General features: G+C 47.2%; 1 protein-coding gene across 2 annotated transcripts in view; it reads right to left on the reverse strand.

The window, feature by feature from the left end:
* Window positions 1-27,252, reverse strand: part of LOC137437467 (fibulin-5) — a 57,744-nt gene that overhangs the window by 13,224 nt on the left and 17,268 nt on the right. For both annotated transcript variants that reach the window (XM_068131811.2, XM_068131813.2), the window contains exons 3-5: window positions 25,438-25,851; window positions 17,816-17,938; window positions 7,917-8,033 (exon numbers count right to left, since the gene is read on the reverse strand). In XM_068131811.2, the coding sequence (XP_067987912.2) occupies window positions 7,917-8,033; window positions 17,816-17,938; window positions 25,438-25,851 (654 nt within the window). The remainder of the gene's footprint in view (window positions 1-7,916; window positions 8,034-17,815; window positions 17,939-25,437; window positions 25,852-27,252) is intronic.

Below are 27,252 nucleotides of genomic sequence, written 5' to 3' on the forward strand. Positions count from 1 at the left end.
TAATATCTGCCGGCCCGTGATGTCAGCCTTGGCGGGCTGCCAACCAATCAGGGCCTCGTAACTTCCCGCCCTCTGTTGATCCGCTTCGCGCCTCCCGCATCCATTCGCGCCAAACGAGCACAGCCCTCTTGGGCGTGGTACTCAAGGTGGATAGGCCTGTCCGGAGGTGTAGGTGGCGGCAGCCATTATCGGTGGCGGTGTCCTGGCCTGGTCTCTTCCCAAGTCATGTCAGGGGAGGGCGTTACTTAGTGTTGTACTAAAGGTCCTAACTAATGTCTAAGTGGTGTGCAGTGCCAAAAGGGACAAAGGCTTGGCTAACCAGGTGAGACATACAAGGGCACTACTTCTTAATCCCTACACTACTTATCACTCGAACCTCCTGGTAGATTCACAATTATACATCTTAACCGACAAAACGCCTACACATGAACTTATTGCAGGGTAGTTTTCCTTACCGCGACACCTCAAAGCATTGTTACCTATTCAGCTCTACCTGTTCTACATATTGCTCTACCACAAATCGACATAACAATATTTCCTGTAATTTTTTTGAGATAAATTTGACTCCCTCAGAGTGAAAAGGCCTGGTGTTGGCTTAGCGGTTAGGGTGCCGGCTTGTGATCCGAGGATCCAGGGTTCGAATCCCGGTCGATCGCTGAATTAACGCCAGGAGGGTTGACTCAGCCTGTCATCCTTCCGAGGTCGGCAAATTGAGTACCAGCTTGCTGGTAATTCCGTGTGTGTTGCAAGAGGCGACTAACAGGGTTGGCGGCAGGAAGGGCATCCGGCCATAAAACGTTGCTTCAAAAAAAGGGGACCAAGGTGCCCGAAAAAGGCCAAACCCTGCTCGGTGGGGAAAAATGACCTCTAAAGGTGGTTCCTCAGAATGAAAAACGTCCATCTTGACATTGTGATTGTGTGCGACGACATAATCAGTGGCCAATCAGGAGAAAAGAAAGGTTAATCAGTAAACTGGGTCTAATGTGTTCAAAAGAGCATTCAAAACATCTACAATTTCACAAGAAGTTTAATATACATCAGGTGAGGTTTTCTTCAGATTCCCCCCCCCCCCCCCCAGTCCCCCCTAACCACCCTGTGATCCTGCAGCTAACCACAATGGTTGGATCATAGAGCAGCAGCCAATCAGAAGCGAAGGCCATATAAATGCCTGGCAGCCGAGACAAGAAAGTTTTTGTGATTGGTTAGTAGAAAGAGTTGGTGATAGAATTCTAAAGTTAAAGGAGCAGTGCTGAGAGAGTTCAAGGTGAATCCTGCCAAGTGCCATGCTTGGGGAATGCCATGGAACGAGTGCTGAGACCGTCACGGTACGGGCACTGACCACCAAGCTGACCAAGCACTGAGAACAGCGCGGAACGAGTGCTGAGAACGTCACGGTACGGGCACTGACCACCAAGCTGACCAAGCACTAGTAGAACACCGCGGAACGAGTGCTGACGTCACGGTACGGGCACTGAGCACCAAGCTGACCAAGCACTGTGAACAGCGCGGAACGAGTGCTGAGACCGTCACGGTACGGGCATTGACCACCGAGCTGACCAAGCACTGAGAACACCACGGAACGAGTGCTGAGACCGTCACGGTACGGGCACTGACCACCAAGCTGACCAAGCACTAGTAGAACACCGCGGAACGAGTGCTGACGTCACGGTACGGGCACTGAGCACCAAGCTGACCAAGCACTGAGAACAGCGCGGAACGAGTGCTGAGACCGTCACGGTACGGGCACTGACCACCAAGCTGACCAAGCACTAGTAGAACACTGCGGAACGAGTGCTGAGAATGTCACGGTACGGGCACTGACCACCAACCTGACTAAGCACTGAGAACACCGCGGAACGAGTGCTGAGACCGTCACGGTACGGGCACTGACCACCAAGCTGACCAAGCACTAGTAGAACACCGCGGAACGAGTGCTGACGTCACGGTACGGGCACTGAGCACCAAGCTGACCAAGCACTGAGAACAGCGCGGAACGAGTGCTGAGAACGTCACGGTACGGGCACTGACCACCAAGCTGATCAAGCACTAGTAGAACACCGCGGAACGAGTGCTGACGTCACGGTACGGGCACTGAGCACCAAGCTGACCAAGCACTAGTAAAACACCGCGGAACGAGTGCTGACGTCACGGTACGGGCACTGACCACCAAGCTGACAAAGCACTGAGAACACCGCGGAACGAGTGCTGAGACCGTCACGGTACGGGCACTGACCACCAAGCTGACCAAGCACTAGTAGAACACCGCGGAACGAGTGCTGACGTCACGGTACGGGCACTGAGCACCAAGCTGACCAAGCACTGAGAACAGCACGGAACGAGTGCTGAGACCGTCACGGTACGGGCACTGAGCACCAAGCTGACCAAGCACTAGTAGAACACCGCGGAACGAGTGCTGACGTCACGGTACGGGCACTGACCACCAACCTGACTAAGCACTGAGAACACCGCGGAACGAGTGCTGACGTCACGGTACGGGCACTGACCACCAAGCTGACAAAGCACTGAGAACACCGCGGAACGAGTGCTGAGACCGTCACGGTACGGGCACTGACCACCAAGCTGACCAAGCACTAGTAGAACACCGCGGAACGAGTGCTGACATCACGGTACGGGCACTGAGCACCAAGCTGACCAAGCACTGAGAACAGCACGGAACGAGTGCTGAGACCGTCACGGTACGGGCATTGACCACCAAGCTGACCAAGCACTGAGAACACCGCGGAACGAGTGCTGAGACCGTCACGGTACGGGCACTGACCACCAAGCTGACCAAGCACTGAGAACACCGCGGAACGAGTGCTGAGACCGTCACGGTACGGGCATTGACCACCGAGCTGACCAAGCACTGAGAACACCGCGGAACGAGTGCTGAGACCGTCACGGTACGGGCACTGACCACCAAGCTGACCAAGCACTGAGAACACCGCGGAACGAGTGCTGAGACCGTCACGGTACGGGCACTGACCACCAAGCTGACCAAGCACTGAGAACACCGCGGAACGAGTGCTGAGACCGTCACGGTACGGGCATTGACCACCAAGCTGACCAAGCACTGAGAACACCGTGGAACGAGTGCTGAGACCGTCACGGTACGGGCATTGACCACCAAGCTGACCAAGCACTGAGAACACCGCGGAACGAGTGCTGAGACCGTCACGGTACGGGCATTGACCACCAAGCTGACCAAGCACTGAGAACACCGCAGAACGAGTGGTGAGAACGTCACGGTACGGGCACTGACCACCGAGCTGACCAAGCACTGAGAACAACGTGGAACGAGTGCTGAGACCGTCACGGTACGGGCACTGACCACCAAGCTGACCAAGCACTGAGAACAACGCGGAACGAGTGCTGAGACCGTCACGGTACGGGCACTGACCACCAAGCTGACCAAGCACTGAGAACAACGCGGAACGAGTGCTGAGACCGTCACGGTACGGGCACTGACCACCAAGCTGACCAAGCACTGAGAACAACGCGGAACGAGTGCTGAGACCGTCACGGTACGGGCACTGACCACCAAGCTGACCAAGCACTAGTAGAACACCGCGGAACGAGTGCTGACGTCACGGTACGGGCACTGAGCATCAAGCTGACCAAGCACTGAGAACACCGCGGAACGAGTGCTGAGAACGTCACGGTATGGGCACTGACCACCAAGCTGACCAAGCACTGAGAACAACGCGGAACGAGTGCTGAGAACGTCACGGTACGGGCACTGACCACCAAGCTGACCAAGCACTGAGAACAACGCGGAACGAGTGGTGAGAACGCCACGGTACGGGCACTGACCACCAAGCTGACCAAGCACTGAGAACACCGCGGAACGAGTGCTGAGACCGTCACGGTACGGGCACTGACCACCAAGCTGACCAAGCACTGAGAACAACGTGGAACGAGTGCTGAGACCGTCACGGTACGGGCACTGACCACCAAGCTGACCAAGCACTGAGAACAACGCGGAACGAGTGCTGAGGGCATCAAGCGGAAATGAACACGGAGACTCGGGCTCCCAGGCATGGTCACCACCTCCTCACCGACATCACCTCCTATGCCAACTTCATTAAACGCAAACTCTTGAGTATCAAGAGAATCAATGGTGGTTCTCTCTTCAGAGCTAACTTATCTCCTTATCTCTTCTCAGAGCTACCGTGAAATTAAGAAACCATCACTAGACTTCTACCGCAACCGAGTACAGCGGTTGAAACACGAAAACCACAGTTCTTGGTACCGATAGATAAAGGTGATGACAGGAGGGAAGTTAGAGGAACTCACTGTCCATGTACCAGGTAGGAGTGGACGCAGAAGATCACCTTAGCATAGCAGATGACATCAACACAAATTTTGTGAGCATTGGATATGCAATTCCGGCTTTGGACACAGCGAACCTTCCTGCATATTTACCGTTACTTCCAAACACCATGCCTGAAGTCTAACCTTGGCACATCTATCAGGAACTCTGTTTAAACAAAAGTTGGGAAAAGCCCAGGTCCTGATGGTATCTCGGCAAGATTGTTTCAGGAATTTGCGCTGGAGTTTAGCATGCCTCTGCGAGATCATCAACTGTACCTATGAGCAGGGTACCTATGTACCTTTCCAGTGGAAACAGTCGATTGTGGTACCCATTCCCAAAACCACACCTGAACTCGACAAATTGAGGGTTGTCTCACAAACCATTTCACCAAACTCGCAGAGTTGTTTGCCTACAGATGGCTGTTATCAGACATTTGACCTAACATCAATTCACAACAGTTTGGAAACCATGAAGGTGTCTCAACTGCCCACTACTTCGTAGATCTTTTGAACCATCTTCAAATGCAAGTAGACAAACCAAGAACAGCGTCGACTCTTGTACTCACAGATTTTTCTGAGGCCTTAGTCCTTGTCGACCATAACTGTAATCAGAAAGCTGTATGAACTTGGAGCAAGACCACATTTGATCCCTTGGATGTGTAGATTTCTGTAGATGTGAAGCCAACAGGTGCGTTATAAAGGTGAGTTGTCTGGAACACCACCACCATAGCAGGGATCCCACAAGGGACTCGATCAGGACCTCTGAACTTCATCGCGCTTATTAATGATGCACTTGACCAAGCCCCAGTCATTGTAGACGACTTAACCATCGCAGAGTCATTGCGTCACCTCACCCAGTGTCATTCCAGACATGGTGGAATCGCTTCAGGAATGGTGCCAGCAGTCAAATATGCGACTGAATCCAGGGAAGTGCCAACTCATGAGTGACTGTTTTACACGCAAACCACCTGCCCAATGTCCAGTGGAAATCAACGGCATGCAGCTCCAGGACTACGACAACATGAGACTTATTGGTGTAATAATCTAGGAGGATCTCCAATAGAATGAGCATGTTCAGTACATTGCACCCAAAGCCTCGCGCAAGATGTATGGTCTTTGCGTCCTGAATCACTTTGGTGCCTCGAAGGATGACCTGATGAGGGTGTACAAGTCCTACATGATACAATTAATTGCGTACTGGTCACCAGTATGGCATTCGGCTCTGACCATCCATCAGTCAAATACATTTGAACAAATTCAAAAACGCACGTTGAGAATAATTCTCAGACACCAGTACGAATCGCATGGCAATGCTCTTCAGGTACTTACCCTACCAACTTTGAGTTATCAACGCGTTGAACTATGTTCCAACTTTGTGAAGTCGATCTGCGACAGATTCCCACAATGGCTGCCACCCAAGCAGTCTAAGCAACGGCAACTACGTCATAGTGACAGGTACAGGGAAATCAGATCCAGAACCGAAAGATGTCGTCGAAGCTAAATGTCTTACCTTGTCAGACTTCTGAATGACTCCTGAGAGCTATTTACCTACCACCACATGCACCTCATTGACTCGCACTGGTTTTACGAAGTATCAACAGAGTCCACAACAGTCTTTTTCAGGACTTGTACACACCGCACATCTCACTTGCAACTCTCCCTCACCGACACCACACCCCCTGTTCGTTACCACGTGAGCCACCGAGCTCATGTACGGGTGACGACGGGGTCGATACCACACCCCACCTGCTTCACTCCTCTATCTATCACTCTCTTATCTCCGGAATGACTGAGTCGCCTGTGTGTGTGGAACCTGTGACAAGGTTGATGACTAAGTGGGCTAATGTGTCCCACTTTTGTGACATTCTTTGCCTTGTATACACAGTCGTGACCAAACATATTGGCACCCTTGCACCTAAAAAAAATTATTCACAATTCTCTCTAAAAATAAGTTGAAATTGACGAAAGTATTTTGTCTCCACAATTCTTTATGTCACTGTTAATATTACAGAACCTTTGTTTTGGATTCAGAACTTAATCTATCCTTTTAAATCAGAAAATAAAAATAAATGGCATTGACAAAATTATTGACCCAAGACTTAATATTTGGTATCACAGACATTGGATGAAATATCTGCAGTCAAGCGCTTCCTATAGACATGAATGAGCTTCCTTCACCTCTCTACTGGCAGTTTGTCCCACTTTTATTGTGCAAACTGCTCCAGTTCTCCCAGATTTGAAGGGTGCCTTCTCCCAACTGCTGTTTTCAGATCTCCCCACAGGTGATCAATGGGATTTAGATCTGGACTCATTGCTGGCCACTTCAGAACAGTCCAGCATTTTGTCTTGAACCATTCCTGGGTGCTTTTTGAAGTGTGTTGGGGTCATTGTCCTGCTGCAAGACCCATGACCTTTGATGGAGACCCAGCTTTCTAACACTGGGTTGAACATTGCGCTCCAAAATTCCTTGGTAATCTCCTGATTTCATGATACAATGCACACATTCAAGGTACCCAGTGCCAGAGGCAGCACAGCAACCCCAAAACAGCACTGAACTTCCTCCATGTTTGACTGTAGGGAAGGTGTTATTTTCTTTGAAGGCTTCATTTTGTTTTCTGTAAACATGGAGATGATGTGCTTTACCAAAAAGCTCTAATTTGGTCTCATCCGTCCACAGGACATTCTCCCAGAAGGATTTTGGCTTGTTCAGGTGTGTTTTGGCAAACTCCAGTCGGGCTTTCTTATGTCTCTCTCTCTCTCAGCAGTGGGGTCCTCCTGGGTCTCCTACCATAGAACCCCCTTTCATTGAGTTGGCGACGGGTGGTGCGAGTTGAACCTGTCGTACCTTTTGTCTGAAGTTCAGCTTGAATCTGTTTGGCAGTTGATCGAGGTGCTTTCTCCATCATTCGAACAATCCTTCACTGCAATCTTTGATCAAGTTTTCTCTTGCGGCCACGTCCAGGGAGGTTGGCTAGTGCCATGGGCCTTAAACTTCCTGATAACATTGCGTACGGTGGATACAGGAACATCAAGGTCTCTGGAGATGGACTGGTAGCCTTGATTGTCCATGCTTGGCTACAATCTTGTGTCTGACCTCCTCAGACAATTCTCTGGTTTTCTTTCTTTTCTCCATGATCATTGTGATACACATAGTGACACAAAACAGCAGGATGTCTCCTTTTCTCTATTCGAACTGGTTGAATGAGTGATTTTTATATTGCAGGCACCTGCAACTCACCACAGGTGAGTTCAATTCCAAAGTAAAGGAGAATCACCTGCTTGAAATCTAATTATTTCTAACAACTTCTAAAAGGTGCCAATAATATTGTCCGGGCCATTTTAAGATTTATGTGTGGGATAAGTTAAGATTTAGTAATTTTTTCAGCTTTTTTTGTTTTGTTCCGCTGCAAACCAAATAAATACAAATGTGGATACCAAAACATTTTAAAATTTCAACAAATTTTCTGGAAGAAATGGTGCATTATTTGAAAAATGTGCAAGGGTGCCCATATTTTTGGTCACGACTGCTGATAGCCGATGTGCTTGTGACAATAGGAGGCAAATATATTGTAGTAAAACATCATCAAATCGGTATAACTCACCCACACATGAGAGGTTGTCAGCAGTGAGAGCAAATCCAAGGTTGCACTGGCAGTAGTATGATCCGGGAGTGTTTACACAGTCATGTGAACAGTACCCAAAATGGCACTCATTGATATCTGAAAAGCAAATACATTTACATCATGTACCGAGAAATACGTACAATCCCTTTCAGCAAAAAGAAAAAAATCCCATCCAGTCTGCATCTGACAAACTAAAACCCACTAACCTCAAAAGATTCTAAAATGGACGTTATATTTTATGATAAAAGGAAGTAACAAACGTGAGAGCTTTCATTGAAGTCATACATTGTATCGGGCAGTGTACACTGTACAGGTACATTAAATCATTTGTGAGGAAGAGGTACTTTTCACCATACATGGAAATGTGTTGTAAAGGGTTTTGTAAAAGTAAAAGAAAAAAAAGTTGCTTTTTTTTGCTAAAAAGTAAAAGTTTTTTGCTACACCTGTAATTTAACTGCAGGGATATGTTTATTATGTAGGCACAGTGGGGATGGTAGATTGAAAAAAATGATAAGAGGAAGGGAAAGGAGGATGATGGGAGAGGGCAGAGAGAAGTGGGGAGAGAAGAGAAAGGTCTGGAGGAGACAGGGAAAGGTGATGGTGTAGCGGCTACCGCTGGGTTTTCACAATCGCCTTGCACCTATCAAGGACGCGGAGCGATCACCATGCCGGGCTCGTCCAGGACGCCCGGGCAGGCCCGCCCTCAACTTGCCAGGCCGCAGCCAGGACGCTGGGCCACGCCCCCTCTCGCCTTTCCTGGGCAAACGCTCCGGGATAATATGTATATATATTGCTGCCCGATAAACGGGCTTTTCAGAGTGCCTGAGTGTTTGGTTTGATTAAAGCAACTCGGATGAATTCCAGCTTTTTGTCGCGTCCATTCTTCCGATCGACGTGGGAGCCCCAGCTCCTTCATTGGTGACCTACCGACATGGACACGGCAGTCGCCCTTAAACTGCCTACCTTCTGGGAGGCTCATGCGGCGGTTTGGTTCGCACAGGCGGATTCCCTGTTCGCCCTGCGAGGCATCACGGCCGACGACACCCGCTTCCACCATGTGGTAGCAGCGCTCGGTTCGGCCACCGCGGCCCGCGCCCTGAGCCTCCTCGAGAGCCCGCCAGCCGCTGACAAATACGGCGCGATTAAGAAGCTTCTCCTCGACGCTTTCGCCCTCCCATCGGCGGAACACGCACGGCGCCTGCTCGACCTGCCCGAGCTCGGCGACACGCGCCCTTCCGAGCGAATGGACTACATGCTTTCACTGCTCGGCGAGCACTCTCCGGCATTCCTGTTCCGGGAGCTGTTCCTCCGTCAGCTGCCTAACCCGGTACGCCTCGCCCTGGCAAGCACGACGATCACAGATCCCCGGGCCCTTGTCAGAGAAGCCGACAAGATCTCCGCCGCAGGACAGCGCATCGCAGCGGCGACATGGGACCCACCACCGTCCGACGCAACACCCATGGCGCCCGAGCATCCGGCACGGTCGACGACCGAACTGCCGACGCAATTGGCGGCCGCTACACCGAGCCGACCACCTCCAGCACGACGACCGGGGCCTCCACCTGACCAAGCGTGGTGTTACTATCATGCCAGGTTCGGACAGAAGGCCCGGACGTGCCGACCCCCGTGCACCTTCGGCAGGCCGGGAAACGGCCGGGCCGGCGTTCATTACCAGCCATGAGCGCCGGCCACACGGGCAACTTACTGTTCATCACGGATAAAGCGTCCGGACGGCGCTTCCTGTGCGACACCGGCGCCCAACTGAGCGTCATACCCGCCTCTGACCAGGACAGGCAATCCGCGGTTTGCGGCCCCTCCTTGGTTGCGGCCAACGGATCGACCATCCGCACCTTCGGCCCGCGCAACGTCACCCTCTGCTTCGGCGGCCAACGCTTTGCTTGGACGTTTGTAACCGCAAACGTGCCCATGGCTCTGCTAGGCGCCGACTTCCTCTGCGCACACGGACTGCTGGTGGACGTCCAACGGCGTCGTTTAATCAACGCCAAAACCTTCAGCTCCCTGGTATGCACATTGAGCAGCTCCGCGCCGACCGAGCTGGCATGCGCCGTCCCGGCGGCGAACGAGTTTGCTTGCCTGCTCACGGAGTTCCCGGCCCTCACGCGGCCGACGTTTTCGGCCGTCGCAGTACGGCATGGGATCGAGCACCACATACCAACCACGGGCCCGCCGGTCTACGCCAGGGCCCGCCGCCTCGACCCAGCCAAGCTCGCTGTGGCGAAGGCCGAATTCAACGCGTTGGAGCACCTCGGCATCGTGCGGCGCTCCGATAGCGCGTGGGCCTCGCCACTGCACATCGTGCCAAAGCCGGGGGGTGGATGGCGCCCGTGTGGCGACTACCGCCATCTCAATGACGCTACCACCCCCGACAGGTACCCGATCCCGCATATCCAAGACTTCTCCGCCCGTCTGGCGGGACGGGTCATTTTTTCGAAAATTGATCTCATACGGGGATATCACCAGGTACCTGTCAGGGCGGCCGACGTCCCTAAAACGGCAGTCATCACGCCGTTCGGCTTATTCGAATTCTTGCAGATGCCGTTTGGTCTCAAGAACGCGGCTCAGGCGTTCCAGCGCTTGATGGACGGCGTGCTGCGTGACCTGCCGTTCCTTTTCGTTTACCTGGACGACATCCTCGTCGCCAGCACGTCCCGGGCCGAGCACCTCCTCCACCTCCGAACACTGTTCGGGCGCCTCAGCGAGCACGGCCTCATCGTCAACCCGGCCAAATGCCACTTCGGCACGACGGCCGTTGATTTTTTGGGCCACCACATCACCAAGAACGGGGCCGTGCCGCTGCCAACCAAGGTCGAGGCCATCACCACGTTCCCGCGTCCCCGCACCATAAAGGCCCTGCAGGAATTCCTGGGAATGGTGAATTTTTATCACCGCTTCGTGCCCCGCGCTGCTCAACTCATGCGGCCCCTCTACGAAGCCCTCCGGGGCAAGCCGGCCAAGCACGACATCGCCTGGTCCGCAGCAATGGATGCGGCCTTCCAAAGCTCAAAGCGGGCCCTCGCCGACGCAACACTGCTCGCTCACCCGGTGCTCAACGCTCCCATCGCCCTCACCACGGATGCCTCCGACTACGCGGTGGGCGCCGTACATGAGCAATGGGTGAACGGGGTTTGGCAGCCACTCGCCTTTTTCAGCCGGCAGCTCCGGCCGAACGAGCTCAAATACAGCACGTTTGACCGGGAGCTCCTCGGTCTACACCTGGCCGTCCGCCATTTCCGCCACCTCCTGGAGGGCCGACCTTTCACGGCGTTCGTCGACCACAAGCCGTTGGTTTACGCCATGGCCAAGGTCACGGAGCCGTGGTCGGCCCGCCAACAGCGCCACCTCTCCGCCGTGTCGGAGTTTACCACGGACATCCGGCACGTCGCCGGCAAAAACAACGCCGTGGCCGACTGTCTTTCCCGGGCCAGCGCGAACGCGGTCCACCTGGGCGTGGACTTTGCGCTTATGGCGGCGGACCAAACCACCGACACCACGGTGCAAGCCCTCCGGGCGGCGGACACGGGCCTCCGCCTGGCCGACATCCCCTTCGCGGACACTGTCCTGCTCTGCGACGTCTCCCAAGGCCAGCCTCGCCCCATCGTGCCCGTCACCTGGCAACGCCGCATCTTCGCCTCCCTCCACGGCCTTTCCCACCCGGGCCGTAAAGCTTCCCAGAAGCTGGTGTCGGCGCGATTCGTCTGGCACGGCCTTCGACGGGACGTCCGCGATTGGACCAGCACCTGCACGGCCTGCCAACGGGCCAAGGTCCACCGACACACCCAGGCCCCGCTGGCACCTTTCACCGTGCCCGAACGACGTTTCGACCACGTCAACGTGGATCTGGTGGGCCCCCTCCCCCCGTCACGGGGGTTCACACACCTGCTCACCATGGTGGACAGGACCACCAGGTGGCCGGAGGCCGTTCCCCTCGTCTCCACCACCACCGCCGACGTGGCGCAGGCTTTCATCGCCACCTGGGTCGCCCGCTTCGGCGCACCGGCAGACATCTCGTCAGACGGCGGACCACAGTTCACCTCCGAGCTGTGGGGCGGGGTCGCCCCTTCAATCCCACTCCTCCCTCCAGGTCTTTAAAACAGCTGTTCACCACCATCTCTTATCTGCCAGCAACCCTCTGATGGTTAAACTGCCGAAATCTCGGCTCTCCGCTCACCTTCACTCTTTCATTCCTCTTTTCTCCCGCCTCTGGAACAAACTCCCTCACTCCCTTCAATCCCACTCCTCCCTCCAGGTCTTTAAAACAGCTGTTCACCACCATCTCTTATCTTCCCCCATCCAAAACCTTGATCTTTTCTACCCCCGCTAATTCACCCCAGATCCACCTTGTTTGAAATTCCAACTTCTTTCCTGGAAGTCCTGGCAGTGTCCATATGTTTTATACCTCTCCCACTGCCCCCTTCCCACGCCCCCCCCCCTCCCCCCAAAGCCCTCGCCCTCTCTCAGATCTCTCGATGTCTCCATGTCTCTCGGTCCCTGCTCTCAAATGTTGTGTTTGTGTCCTTCCCCCTCTCTCCCCATCTTGTCTACCGCTCCCTATGTTATATGTTTTATGTGTCGGTTTGTCTTTCTGTGTGATTAATGTTCGCTCTTTCACGAGCCTCGATATTGTATACAAAAAAAAAAAAAAAAAAAAAAAAAAAAAAAAAAAAAAAAAAAAAAAAACCTGGGGGTCAAGCTCCACCGTACTACGGCCTACCACCCCCAAGCAAACGGGTTGTGCGAGCGATTCCACCGCTCCATGAAGGCCGCGCTCATGGCCGGCCTTCAAGACGGCGGTTGGGCCGACCGGCTGCCGTGGGTCCTTTTGGGCCTCCGCACGGCCCCCAAGGAGGACCTCCAGGCATCCACCGCCGAGCTTGTCTATGGCCAGGCGCTACGCGTCCCGGGCGAATTCGTGCCCGACGCTACCAGTCCATGGTCCGCAGCTCACCAGCGCTCGGACCTCCAGGAGGCCGCCCGACGGTTTGCCCCCGTGCCAACATCCCACCACGGTGACCCCCAGTCCTACGTCCCCCCAGCACTTCGCACAGCGGAGTATGTTTTTGTGCGTCACGACGCACATCGGGGGCCACTCCGGCCGCCGTACGACGGGCCCTTCCGGGTGCTGCGACGGGACCACAAGTCGTTCGTCATCGACATCGGCGGCAGGTCGGACCGGATTGCGGTGGACCGCCTCAAGCCGGCGCACGTGGACGTCGACCACCCACCACGGGTGGCCCTTCCGCCGTGGCGAGGCCGCCCCCCGTCCACGGTGCCCCCCACTCGACCGCCCACCACCACACCGGACCCCCTCCCACGACCCACCAGGGGTCGCTTCGGCCGGGTCATCAGGACCCCCCTCAAATTGACCCTGCCGGTGCAAGTCGATTCTGGGGGGACGTGTGTAGCGGCTACCGCTGGGTTTTCACAATCGCCTGTCAAGGACGCGGAGCGATCACCATGCCGGGCTCGTCCAGGACGCCCGGGCAGGCCCGCGCTCAACTTGCCAGGCCTCGGTCGGGACGCCCGGGCATGCCCGGGCAGGCTCGCCCTCAACTTGCCAGGCCGCAGCCAGGACGCTGGGCCACGCCCCCTCTCGCCTTTCCTAGGCAAACGCTCCGGGATAATATGTATATATATTGCTGCCCGATAAACGGGCTTTTCAGAGTGCCTGAGTGTTTGGTTTGATTAAAGCAACACGGATGAATTCCAGCTTTTTGTCGCGTCCATTCTTCCGATCGACGTGGGAGCCCCAGCTCCTTCAATGGCAAGGAAAGGGGAATATATGGAGTATATTGGGGAATGGGGTCAATACTACTACTACTACTACTACTAGACAAGTTGGCAGTACTACCAGTCTCATACTATTACAAGCTGATCCTTAATTTCCACCTCTCCTAATATTAATACTGCTTCGGAAAACTAACACACAAGTCCCATCTCATCTGTAGTTATATCTTACCCATCCTATCGCCCCTGATACACAGCATCTTATGGTGAAGCACTTGCCTTCTCATCCTGGAAGGGAAATCCAACGGAAGGCAACCTCAGATCATTCCTTGAAGTCTGCAACAAGTGTGTGTCCACTCTCGGAAAAGCCAGAAAACAACATGTGGACAAGGCTGAATGGCTGAATTTTCAAACCTGTCTCCTTCTTCAAAGACCTGGTGGCATCTTGTTAAGTCTGTCTCTGGAATATACTCCCCCTCCATCCCAATCCTTCAGATCAAATGACACCACAGAAGACTGCTCCTGAGAAGGCCGAATGCCTCGATTCTATGTTTGCTTCCAAATGTTGCGTACCCAAACTCTAAACCTGGAGAGGTTTCCGGCAAACTTCGAGTCAGATTCTGCTGCAGGCCCAGACAGCATAAGTGTACGTGTCTAAACAACCTGCTCTTCTGCTCTTGCTCATCCTCTTTCTGCTCTGTTCACTTCATCACTCTCTCTGGGTCCGTTTCCATCTGCCTGGAGGTTAGCCAACAGCACTGCAATACACAAACAAGATGCAAAAACGGATCCTCTACCCTGGACATGTTGCTTCTATTCTCCAAACAAGGAATGCAAGTCCTTAATTTGGACATATCTCGAGCATTTATCCTTGATTTCCAAACTATCTGCTTGTGGCATCCAAGGCCACCTCATCGCATGGTGCACTGACTTCCTCCAATCCCATGTTCAGCATGTAGCTCTCAACAGGATCCTCTCATCACTCGTCGTCCTGTCAAGGCTGGATTGCCCCAAGGTAGTGTCTTGGGCCCAGTCAAGTTCCTCATCTTCATCAATGGTGTTTTTGATTCCCTGGAAAATCCTGCCGATCTCTTTGATGATGGTTCCACCCTCTGCCGTATCATTTCTCATCTTTCAGACAGGCAGGCAGCAACTCTTCCCTCTCTGCAGACCTAAATAGAATCAGTAGCTGGTCCAACACTTGGAATATGTCTTTCAATCACGACAAATCGCACGGACTCGCACTGTCTTTTCAAAAGGACCGTCTGGCAAACACTACCATCTACTTCCTAAACAAACAACTTGAAGAAGTTTAGTTTAATCACTCAACTTTTGGGTCTCACCATAGGCCATGATCTTTATTGGGCAGATAATATTTTCAAGATAGCCTCCAAAGCCAGCCACCATCTGGGCATCGTTCATCGTGGTCTTTCCTTCGCCAGTCTGAACCTTTTGACGACCTACAAGGCCTTCATTTGCAGCTTGATGGAGTACCACTCTCCCCCTTTGGGCTGGCGCCCCTGCCTCACACCTTGCCCTTCTTGATGCTGTGGAAGGCAAGGTCCTCAAAACCATTAGGATCTCCCATGTCAAAGATGAGGGTCTAGGCCTGTTACTCTTACATCGCAGGCAGGGTGGTGGCCTCTATGTATTATACCACCTCCTTTTTGGTCTTTCACCCTCTGCCCTCTCTTGGCTCTGTCCCTCCCAGGTTTTGGCCGGGTGCTCATGGTCTGCCAGTAATCCTCTCCTTGTTAAACTCCCAAAATCCAGGCTCACTGCTCACCTACACTAATTTGCTCCTCTTTTTTTTCTCACCAGTGGAACCAACTTCCCCAGCCTGTTGAGTCCCATTTCCCTCCAGGGCTTCAAGACCGCTGTTAACCACTATCTTAGGTTATCCCCCATCCATACGCGTGATCGCTTCTTCTCCAAATGACCCCATTTCCAAGCATTCATTTTTTCCAGGTTATTGTGATTCTGCCACCTTTGGCTCATCTCTTTTCATTTTTTTTTTTTTTTTTTTTTTTTTTTTTTGTATACAGAGTCGAGGCTCGTGAAAGAGCTAACATTTATCAAACAAACAAATCAAACAAACAAGCAAACAAAGTATATAAAAAGGGGAGCGGTCGACAAGATGGGGAGAGAAGGGGAGGAAGCACACAAACACATTTGAGAGCAGGGACATCGGGAGATGTGTGGGAGGCAGAGGGCCTGGGGGGAGGCAGGATAGGTATAAAACGCAAGGACACCAAGGACTTCCAGGAAAGAAGGCAAAAGTCACCTCAAAAAAGTGGATTTGGGGTGAAATTAGCGGGGGTAGAAAAGATCAAGGTTTTGGATTGGGGAAGATAAGAGATGGTGGTGAACAGCCGTTTTAAAGACCTGGAAGGAGGAGTGCGATTGAAGAGAGTGAGGGAGTTTGTTCCAGAGGCGGGAGAAAAGAGGAATGAAGGAGTGAAGGTGAGCAGAAAGTCTTGATTTTGGCAGTTTAACCATAAGAGGGTTGCAGGCAGATCTTGTGCGACCTGCAGGAATATTTGCTGGACAGAGCCCAGAGAGAGCTGGGGAGGCAAGGCCGGAGAGGAGTCAGTAGAAGACGGAAAGACCACCAACCTGCCTGCGGTGAGTGAGTGAAAGGCCCTCGGAGATAGCGTCATCGCGGGAGATTCCAATGATTCTGAACGCTTTGGTTTCAACAGCGTGAAGACGAGCTAGGTGTGAGGCAGGAGCACCTGCCCAGAGGGGAGAGCAGTATTCCATTGAGCTGCGGATGAAAGCCTTGTATGTGGTGAGGAGCTCAGGTGTGCCGAGGAAGGACTTCGCACGACGGAGGATGCCCAGTCGGCGACTGGCTTTGGAGGCCAGCTTGGAAATGTGGTTTTCCCAGGAAAGATCATGGCAGATAGTGAGACCCAAAAGCTTGAGTGACAGAACTTCTTGGAGAGGATTGTTGAGAAAGTGGATGGGAGGATTATCCAGTCGATCTTTTCAGAGAGACATCGTAAGAGTGTGAGATTTGGCAGGATTGAAAGACATGTTCCACTTGTTTGCCCAGTCTGTGATTTTGTCCAGGTCTGCAGAGAGTGAGGAGGCTGCAGACTGCCGATCTGAGGGATGAGGAATGGAGCGGCAGAGAGTGGAGTAAAGCAAGTTGGTTGGTTTGCTCCTTTTCTGTTTCATCCCCGCCTCCCCTTCCTCTTCTTGCTGTGTTTCATTCAGCTAGTGTGCAGCTTGCTCACTCCAATGTGTCCTTCTCCCCCTCCACTTACATCATTCTCACTTTAACTATGTTATTGGTGTTTACCCCTTTACATTTTGTTTCCTTCCATTTTGCTCCGGCTTTTCCACAAACTTTCATCACGTCTACAAAAACCCCATAAGTTTCCAATACAAGTGTAAGCTTTAATGGGCCTAATGGCCTCCTCCTACATTGAAGTTCCTTATAAGGGAACATCTACTTCTACTACTACTACTACGACTCCTACTACTACTACTACGACTACGACTACTACTATCCCAATTATTCTCATGTTCACCTAGAATTAGCCTGGGAAGGTTTTTGACCCAGTCTTTCAAGAAATGGCTGGACAGGCCCGACATTCAACTAAAGGTGATTTCGGAAGGAATTTGGAATTTTTTCGGGGTGCAGGTGATAACTCACCTATTCTTTGCAAATGACACCATAGGATATTTAATGTCCAACAACTAATGATAGTTAATGGGGAAATCAGGGTGACGCCCACCTGAGGGACATCACACACCGTGAGACAACACCCTGCCTGAGGAGCGCCAAGCCGACAATTTATAGTTGGGTCAGGAATAAAAGGTAAATTTGCTACTTCTGCACCATCATTTCAGAGAACGACAGAGGTTGGGTGGGGGATTGGAAGGGGGAGGAAAGGGAATGAGGGTTGGGGGAGAGGAGGATGGGAGGAATTAAAATTTCCACCACATTTGCATTCCATATAAATACATGATCCCTAATACATGATGCACCTGTGATCAAGTCATATCAACTCCCTCATGAGTTGTGTGCATCTCACAGACAACATATAGTCACACGATTAAAACATCATAGTGAATAACCCATTTTCTTGCTTTAGACATTCCGGTGATGTTTATAGACTTACCGACACAATGGCGGTCATAGTTCCGAAAGCCCGAGGGGCACTGACAGGTATAACTGCCCACCGCGTTCACACATTCATGTGGTGGTCTGCACTGATGTAATCCACCTGCACATTCATCAATGTCTGGAACAAAGACACGTGGTGGACCAACATTTTGCTGACAATCGGACACCAATATGAAACCGAGATATTCTCAGGTAATTGAGGTCAAACCAGCTTAGCATGAAAATACTTGTATAGATGAGGAAGCAAGATTCTGCAATAAACAGCACATGTGAATACAAATTGTCTAAATCTGCTCGTTTAATATATCTACATGTAATTCAACATTTACATGTGTAATTTTGCATTAAAATTATTCTTAAAAGGTTACATTGGTCATTGCAAACATAGTGAGAGCAGAAACAGCAGGTAGTTTCAAAAGTGAGTTACATCGGCATCTGGAAGTAGTGGAGATGCACGGAGGATGAAGGAGGGTATATTGCGATGTTGGCAGGATTGCACAGGCTTGATTGGCCTAATGGCCTCCTTGTATTATACATCCTTGTATTGAACCCATGGATTGGTTCCCAAGAACCATGTGACAGAAGTTAACAAAAAGTGTGAGCAACACTAAGTTTCAAAAAATGAAGGAAAAAAAAGGTCCACCGTGCCCTCCTGGACCTACAACCTCAAGAGCCTCAGTCATTGTAATAGTTTTTCCACGTGAAAGAAAAGAAAAATACCGTACTTGAACAAAATACTCCAGTTTTACCGCGTAACATACCGTGAAAACTCTGGGTCATTGTGCACAAATTCCTGCTTGTGAGCACAGAGGTCTTTGGTTTAACAAGTGAAGCTGTATGCTATGTGACCAAAAGTATTAGGACAATAAGAAAATACGAGGGATATTAATTCACAACCGTTTGTTTGATTTCACATAGGTCGTCCCTACCACAAAAAAATTTGTACCAAATTGTTGGGTGGATATGATATCAGTTGTAAATGTATAGCTGTCCATGAGGGATGGCTACTTGGAAATTTTCAATCCTGTTGTCCTTGCCACACATTCCTTTGGCAAAATAAAAATATACAATTCATTTGGCAAAAAATATCTAAATAATTTGGCAAAAAATATATAATTAATATGGCAAAAAAATATAAATCAATTGGCAAAATAAAAATATAATTCATTTGGCAAAATAAAAATATATAATTAATTTGGCAAAATGAATTTGAATTGAATGAATTTGGCAGATCGACTGGACAACCCTCCCATCTACTTTCTCAACAATCCTCTCCAAGAAGTTCTGTCGCTCAAGCTTTTGGGTCTCACCATCTGCCATGATCTTTCTTGGGAAAACCACATTTCCAAGCTGGCCTCCAAAGCCAGTCGCCGACTGGGCATCCTCCGTCGTGCGAAGTCCTTCCTTGGCACACCTAAGCTCCTCACCACGTACAAGGCTTTCATCCGCAGCTCAATGGAATACTGTTCTCCCCTATGGGCCATGGGCCGGTGCTCCTGCCTCACACCTAGCTCGGCTTCACGCTGTTGAAACCAAAGCTTTCAAAATTATTGGAATCTCCCGCGATGAAGCTATCTCTGAGGGCCTTTCACTCACTCACCGCAGGCAGGTAGGTGGTCTTTCTGTCTTCTACCGACTCCTCTCCGGCCTTGCACCCCCAGCTCTCTCTGTGCTCTGTCCCCCAAATATTCCTACAGGTCGCACAAGATCTGCCAGCAACCCTCTGATGGTTAAACTGCCGAAATCTCGGCTCTCTGCTCACCTTCACTCTTTCATTCCTCTTTTCTCCCGCCTCTGGAACAAACTCCCTCACTCCCTTCAATCCCACTCCTCCCTCCAGGTCTTTAAAACAGCTGTTCACCACCATCTCTTATCTTCCCCCATCCAAAACCTTGATCTTTTCTACCCCCGCTAATTCACACCAGATCCACCTTGTTTGAAATTCCAACTTCTTTCCTGGAAGTCCTGGCAGTGTCCATATGTTTTATACCTCTCCCACCGCCCCCTTCCCATGCCCCCCCCCCCCCCCAAAGCCCTCGCCCTCTCTCAGATCTCTCGATGTCTCCATGTCTCTCGGTCCCTGCTCTCAAATGTTGTGTTTGTGTCCTTCCCCCTCTCTCCCCATCTTGTCTACCGCTCCCGATGTTATATGTTTTATGTGTCGGTTTGTCTTTCTGTGTGATTAATGTTCGCTCTTTCACGAGCCTCGATCTTGTATACAAAAAAAAATATATATATATATATATATATATATAATTAATTTGGCAAAATAAAAATATATAATTAATTTGGCAAAATAAAAAATATAATTCATTTGGCAAAATAAAAATATATAATTCATTTGGCAAAATATAAAATATATAATTAATTTGGCAAAACAAAAATATATAATTAATTTGGCAAAATAAAAATATAATTCATTTGGCAAAATAAAAATATATAATGAATTTGGCAAAATATAAAATATATAATTAATTTGGCAAAATAAAAATATAATTCATTTGGCAAAATAAAAATATATAATGAATTTGGCAAAATATAAAATATATAATTAATTTGGCAAAATAGAAATATATAATTAATTTGGCAAAAAAATCTAAATCAATTGGCAAAATAAAAATATAATTCATTTGGCAAAATAAAAATATATAATTAATTTGGCAAAATATAAAAAATATAATTAAGTTGGCAAAATAAAAATATATAATTAATTTGGCAAAATAAAAATATATAATTAATTTGGCAAAATATAAAATATATAATTAAGTTGGCAAAATAAAAATATATAATTAATTTGGCAAAATAAAAATATATAATTAATTTGGCAAAATAAAAATATAATTCCTTTGGCAAAATAAAAAATGTTTGGCAAAATAAAAATATATAATTCCTTTGGCAAAATAAAAATATATAATTAATTTGGCAAAATAAAAATATAATTCCTTTGGCAAAATAAAAAATGTTTGGCAAAATAAAAATATATAATTCCTTTGGCAAAGTAAAAATATATAATTAATTTGGCAAAGTAAAAATATATAATTAATTTGGCAAAATATAAAATATATAATTAAGTTGGCAAAATAAAAATATATAATTAATTTGGCAAAATAAAAATATATAATTAATTTGGCAAAATAAAAATATATAATTCCTTTGGCAAAATAAAAATATATAATTAATTTGGCAAAATAAAAATATAATTCCTTTGGCAAAATAAAAAATGTTTGGCAAAATAAAAATATATAATTCCTTTGGCAAAGTAAAAATATATAATTAATTTGGCAAAGTAAAAATATATAATTAATTTGGTAAAATATAAAATATATAATTAAGTTGGCAAAATAAAAATATATAATTAATTTGGCAAAATAAAAATATATAATTAATTTGGCAAAATAAAAATATATAATTCCTTTGGCAAAATAAAAATATATAATTAATTTGGCAAAATAAAAATATAATTCCTTTGGCAAAATAAAAAATGTTTGGCAAAATAAAAATATATAATTCCTTTGGCAAAATAAAAATATATAATTAAGTTGGCAAAATAAAAATATATAATTAATTTGGCAAAATAAAAATATATAATTAATTTGGCAAAATATAAAATATATAATTAAGTTGGCAAAATAAAAATATATAATTAATTTGGCAAAATAAAAATATATAATTAATTTGGCAAAATAAAAATATAATTCCTTTGGCAAAATAAAAAATGTTTGGCAAAATAAAAATATATAATTCCTTTGGCAAAATAAAAATATATAATTAATTTGGCAAAATAAAAATATAATTCCTTTGGCAAAATAAAAAATGTTTGGCAAAATAAAAATATATAATTCCTTTGGCAAAGTAAAAATATATAATTAATTTGGCAAAGTAAAAATATATAATTAATTTGGCAAAATATAAAATATATAATTAAGTTGGCAAAATAAAAATATATAATTAATTTGGCAAAATAAAAATATATAATTAATTTGGCAAAATAAAAATATATAATTCCTTTGGCAAAATAAAAATATATAATTCCTTTGGCAAAATAAAAATATATAATTAATTTGGCAAAATAAAAATATAATTCCTTTGGCAAAATAAAAAATGTTTGGCAAAATAAAAATATATAATTCCTTTGGCAAAGTAAAAATATATAATTAATTTGGCAAAGTAAAAATATATAATTAATTTGGCAAAATATAAAATATATAATTAAGTTGGCAAAATAAAAATATATAATTAATTTGGCAAAATAAAAATATATAATTAATTTGGCAAAATAAAAATATATAATTCCTTTGGCAAAATAAAAATATATAATTAATTTGGCAAAATAAAAATATAATTCCTTTGGCAAAATAAAAAATGTTTGGCAAAATAAAAATATATAATTCCTTTGGCAAAATAAAAATATATAATTAAGTTGGCAAAATAAAAATATATAATTAATTTGGCAAAATAAAAATATATAATTCCTTTGGCAAAATAAAAATATATAATTCCTTTGGCAAAATAAAAATATATAATTAATTTGGCAAAATAAAAATATAATTCCTTTGGCAAAATAAAAAATGTTTGGCAAAATAAAAATATATAATTCCTTTGGCAAAGTAAAAATATATAATTAATTTGGCAAAGTAAAAATATATAATTAATTTGGCAAAATATAAAATATATAATTAAGTTGGCAAAATAAAAATATATAATTAATTTGGCAAAATAAAAATATATAATTAATTTGGCAAAATAAAAATATATAATTAATTTGGCAAAATAAAAATATAATTCCTTTGGCAAAATAAAAAATGTTTGGCAAAATAAAAATATATAATTCCTTTGGCAAAGTAAAAATATATAATTAATTTGGCAAAATATAAATATGTAATAAGGTGCGATGTCGTGCTGCTACAAAGGCCTTCACTACAGTATTGCATCAAAATGGGATGTGCGGTGTTGTCTTTGCTGTCACAAAAAGACACTTTTATAAAGCTCGTGTTGCTTTGCATCGCGGCAGGTTGGAAGGGTTCCTTTCAGGTTTAGCTGTGCCAATACTTTGGGAAGATAATGTATATAATAGGTTGTCCCATTTGGGATCCCAGATTGTAATCTCCTGTACTGATTTTTTTTGTCAGTTACCTACTAACGTCCTTGTAATTCCTGTTAAAGTACACCGATGTCTCCTCATGTCCTTGTTCTACATATGATGTGTGTCCAAACTCCTCGAAGAGCTTCATCATCATCAACATCATCATCAATGCAATTGGAGCTACCGCAGCAGTCAGAAGCAGGAGCAGAAGCAGAACGCCTAACCAGCAGTTACTCAGGGTAGGGATGTGGAAATTTTTCAGTGTGCCGGCGAAAAGGCGCCAAATCTTTGCTAAATACATCATCACATCTTTATTATCCACCAATGGCCAGTCCTGGCAGACTGATCCTACAGCTTCTTTTTTTTTTGTATACAGGATCGAGGTTCGTGTAAGAGCTAACATTAATGACAAAAAAAACAAACGGACACATAAACATATAATAAAGGGAGACAAGCTGGGGAGAGAGGGGGGGGGGGGGGAGCATACAAGTGCAACAGCAGAGAACAGGGACATCGGGAGATCTGTGGGAGGGAGAGGGCTTGGGGGGTGGGAGAGGTATAAAACACATGGACTAGGACTTCCAGGAAAGAAGTCGGTATTTCAAAAAAGTGGATCTGGGGTGAATTAGCGGGGGTAGAAAAGATCAAGGTTTTGGATGGTGGAAGATAAGAGATGGTGGTGAACAGCTGTTTTAAAGACCTGGAGGGAGGAGTGGGATTGAAGGGAGTGAGGGAGTTTGTTCCAGAGGCGGGAGAAAAGAGGAATGAAGGTGTGAAGGTGAGCAGAGAGTCTTGATTTTGGTAGTTTCACCAGGAGAGGGTTGCTGGCAGATCTTGTGCGACCTGTAGGAATATTTGGGGGACAGAGCCCAGAGAGAGCTGGGGGAGCAAGGCCGGAGAGGAGTCGGTAGAAGATAGAAAGACCACCAACCTCTTAACTTCCTTACAATTACGTCCTTACAAGAAAGACCGCTTAACGTCCTTACACAGTGTGCTTAACGCCCTTACAATTACCAATGGCCAGTCCTAGCAGACTGATTATCCAGCTTAACGTCCTTACACAGTGTGCTTAACGTCCTTACAATTACCAATGGCCAGTCCTGGCAGACTGATTATCCAGCTTCACGTCCTTACACAGTGTGCTTAACGTCCTTACAATTACCAATGGCCAGTCCTGGCAGACTGATTATCCAGCTTCACGTCCTTACACAGTGTGCTTAACGTCCTTACAATTACCAATGGCCAGTCCTGGCAGACTGATTATCCAGCTTCACGTCCTTACACAGTGTGCTTAACGTCCTTACAATTACCAATGGCCAGTCCTGGCAGACTGATTATCCAGCTTCACGTCCTTACACAGTGTGCTTAACGCCCTTACAATTACCAATGGCCAGTCCTGGCAGACTGATTATCCAGCTTAACGTCCTTACACAGTGTGCTTAACGTCCTTACAATTACCAATCGCCAGTCCTGGCAGACTGATTATCCAGCTTAACGTCCTTACACAGTGTGCTTAACGTCCTTACAATTACCAATGGCCAGTCCTGGCAGACTGATTATCCAGCTTCACGTCCTTACACAGTGTGCTTAACGTCCTTACAATTACCAATGGCCAGTCCTGGCAGACTGATTATCCAGCTTCACGTCCTTACACAGTGTGCTTAACGTCCTTACAATTACCAATGGCCAGTCCTGGCAGACTGATTATCCAGCTTCACGTCCTTACACAGTGTGCTTAACGTCCTTACAATTACCAATGGCCAGTCCTGGCAGACTGATTATCCAGCTTAACGTCCTTACACAGTGTGCTTAACGTCCTTACAATTACCAATGGCCAGTCCTGGCAGACTGATTATCCAGCTTCACGTCCTTACACAGTGTGCTTAACGTCCTTACAATTACCAATGGCCAGTCCTGGCAGACTGATTATCCAGCTTCACGTCCTTACACAGTGTGCTTAACGTCCTTACAATTACCAATGGCCAGTCCTGGCAGACTGATTATCCAGCTTCACGTCCTTACACAGTGTGCTTAACGTCCTTACAATTACCAATGGCCAGTCCTGGCAGACTGATTATCCAGCTTCACGTCCTTACACAGTGTGCTTAACGTCCTTACAATTACCAATGGCCAGTCCTGGCAGACTGATTATCCAGCTTCACGTCCTTACACAGTGTGCTTAACGTCCTTACAATTACCAATGGCCAGTCCTGGCAGACTGATTATCCAGCTTAACGTCCTTACAATTGATGGCGAACACATGGATGCCTCGCCCCACATGCGAAGGACCAGGATGACAGTTTATAGCTGGGTCTAGATTCGAACCCAGGCTAAACAGATCAATGATGAGTGCACACGTCTCTGCTCTCCTGCCAATTCCTCAAATATTCTTCGATCACTCCAAAAAGTAACAATAACTTGTGAGGTAAAAACAGTAATTATAAACCAAAAGATGAAGATCTTACAATAGGCGTCAGGGTTTGTTACAATGCATCGAAGGGAAAGAAAAATTCACAACAATTTCTGTAACTCACCGACACATTTTCCCGTTGCATCCGGTGAAAGCCCAGCGCGACAGGTTATTTGTTGGGAAGAAACCAATTCCGTGCCATCCGTTCGATGCGGTTGCACCAGGGGAGCAACGGGTGCTCGGGCACTGGGCACCGGGGTTGGCGGTCTGGTGGACCAGGAACTCGAGGATGATCCACCGAAGACAGCAGGACGACGATTTGAAGACCGCTGGGGTATACCTGCCTGTGTGCTGGGCAGCGGTCGTGCCTCCCTCTCCCTTTCGATGGCCACCCTCTCTAAGAAGGTGTTCTCGGTGAGGGCTTGTGTGGTCACAAAGAGCTGGGCCGTACGTGGTAGACACATGTAACCACCAAAGTGGTTCAGGCATTTAAGGGTGCCCTTGCATGCATCAGGGATCATCTCACACTCGTTTCTATCTGCACAAAATGGCATCAAACATCACCCAGAATATTTCAACACTTTCCTGTAATAACTCTGGGTCCTACTTTAAAATACATCTGCTTTCCAAGAAATACTTGTGGACGGAGGCCATCAGAAAGTCTGCCATTTTTGTACACACAAACGTTATCTGAACCTCTCAGTTTAAAAAGTTTACTAGATTTGCAATCAAACCAATCCTTGTGATTTGATTTATCTTTGAGATATGGGAACTCGAAACAGACTGGGCCTCATCGGCATAACAATGAAATACAAGTCTCCGGGATGAAATATACCTCGTACCTGGTACCTGGTACGAGCACAAATTCAAAGGTATCTCGGGAATTCAAGATGCGCTTATCACACTCTCAGATTCCACGTCAATAATAATTGAAACCAGAAACCAAGTAAAGTTTCATGTTGGAGAGGGCTATGGAACAACCAATCATCTCACTGGATTTCATGTGAACCGTTTGTCCTGAGAGGAGCAATTTGTTTCTTCATCTCTGATTGGTGTCACCTGGGAGCCCACAGGGAGCATCTGTAGTATACAAGATGATGCATGGCAGCATGAGGGCAAATTCAGTATAGAAAGAGGAAGTCTGTTGTCGTACGTGACCGATTGGTTGCGTTTCTTTAAAGATAATCGACAGGGGGAACCAAAGCAACACTGTGTTCACCTCAAAAGGACAGTGTGCTCAGGGATGCAGCTTCCATGCGGACACTGCATCAGGACGGAAGTTCAGGACGGAAGAGGGGAGGGAACGGGCGGTTAAAAAGGTCTTCATACCAGTCTCAAAACATGGGATACAACCAAAGTACAGACCGATAAAACAAACAATCAGAAGATCAACAAGAGGGACACAAATTCATCACCAGGGAAGAAGGAAAATAGACTGAGGAATTTGACTCGGAACTTCAGTTTTGGATCACAGGAATAATGGGTCATCTATTTATTATGTGGGTGAGCCTGGTGTTGGCTTAGCAGTTTGGGTGCGGCTTGGGATCCTCGGATCCTCGGCTCGAGTCCCGGTCGATCGATGAATTAACGCCAGGGCGTTTGACTCAGCCTGTCACCCTTTGGCAAATTGAGTACCAGTTCATTGGTAATTCCCTGTGTGTCCCAAGAGGTGACCAACAGGGTTGGTGGCAGGAAGGGCATCCGGCCATAAAACATTGCTTCAAAAAGGGGACCAAAAAAGGCCAACCCCTGCTCTGCGGGGAAAATGGCCTCTAAAGGTGGTTCTATTTATTATGTGGGTATGGCGAATGAGATGCTCAATCAAGAGAATCTTCTCACTATAACTGAGCAACGTGGATGTCATCGCAACTCCAAAATTGACGACTGGTGGAAATAGCTCCATCATTGGCGGTAACCGGTATTACAAATCATCTTCCTT

This window comes from Myxine glutinosa, chromosome 12 (genome assembly GCF_964187855.1).
Source record: "Myxine glutinosa chromosome 12, kmMyxGlut1.1, whole genome shotgun sequence".
Lineage (NCBI taxonomy): Eukaryota > Metazoa > Chordata > Myxini > Myxiniformes > Myxinidae > Myxine > Myxine glutinosa.